The sequence below is a fragment of the Myotis davidii genome, unplaced genomic scaffold (assembly GCF_000327345.1).
Source record: "Myotis davidii unplaced genomic scaffold, ASM32734v1 scaffold326, whole genome shotgun sequence".
NCBI lineage: Eukaryota > Metazoa > Chordata > Mammalia > Chiroptera > Vespertilionidae > Myotis > Myotis davidii.
In genome coordinates, this window is record NW_006296626.1 from 341,985 (window position 1) to 342,349 (window position 365).

Consider the following 365-nt stretch of genomic DNA (forward strand, 5'->3'; position numbering starts at 1 on the left):
GGGCTCCCCAGGGCTGGGCCATGGCCCTGCGGGCGCTCTGCCCGGCCTGGGGGTGGAGCCTTCCGTGAAGGGGCTTTGTGACCTCATCGGACACACGGAGGGCTCTTCCTGGGATGTCTCCCGGGCCACGGCTCCCCTCTCCCCTGGGGACGGGGCCTGAGGACGGACGGGGATGCCCTTCAGGCCGTCCAGGGCGACCTCGTGGGCCCTGCCCACCACCACCTCCTCGATCTCCCTCCGGGCTGTGTGGCCGGGCAGCTCCAGAGACATCTTCTGGGCCCACACCTCCGTGACCTGGGTCTCCTGGGTGCCCACCAGCACCAGGGGCTCCGTCTTCCTTTCGGGCTGGCTGCTCTGCAGCGCCA

General features: G+C 71.0%; 1 protein-coding gene across 1 annotated transcript in view; it reads right to left on the reverse strand.

Moving 5' to 3' along the window:
- FAM71E2 (family with sequence similarity 71 member E2) overlaps nt 1–365 on the reverse strand; it is a 7,193-nt gene that overhangs the window by 4,915 nt on the left and 1,913 nt on the right. Inside the window, exon 3 of the mRNA XM_006772225.1 lies at nt 169–354. Within this exon, the coding sequence (XP_006772288.1) occupies nt 169–354 (186 nt within the window). The remainder of the gene's footprint in view (nt 1–168; nt 355–365) is intronic.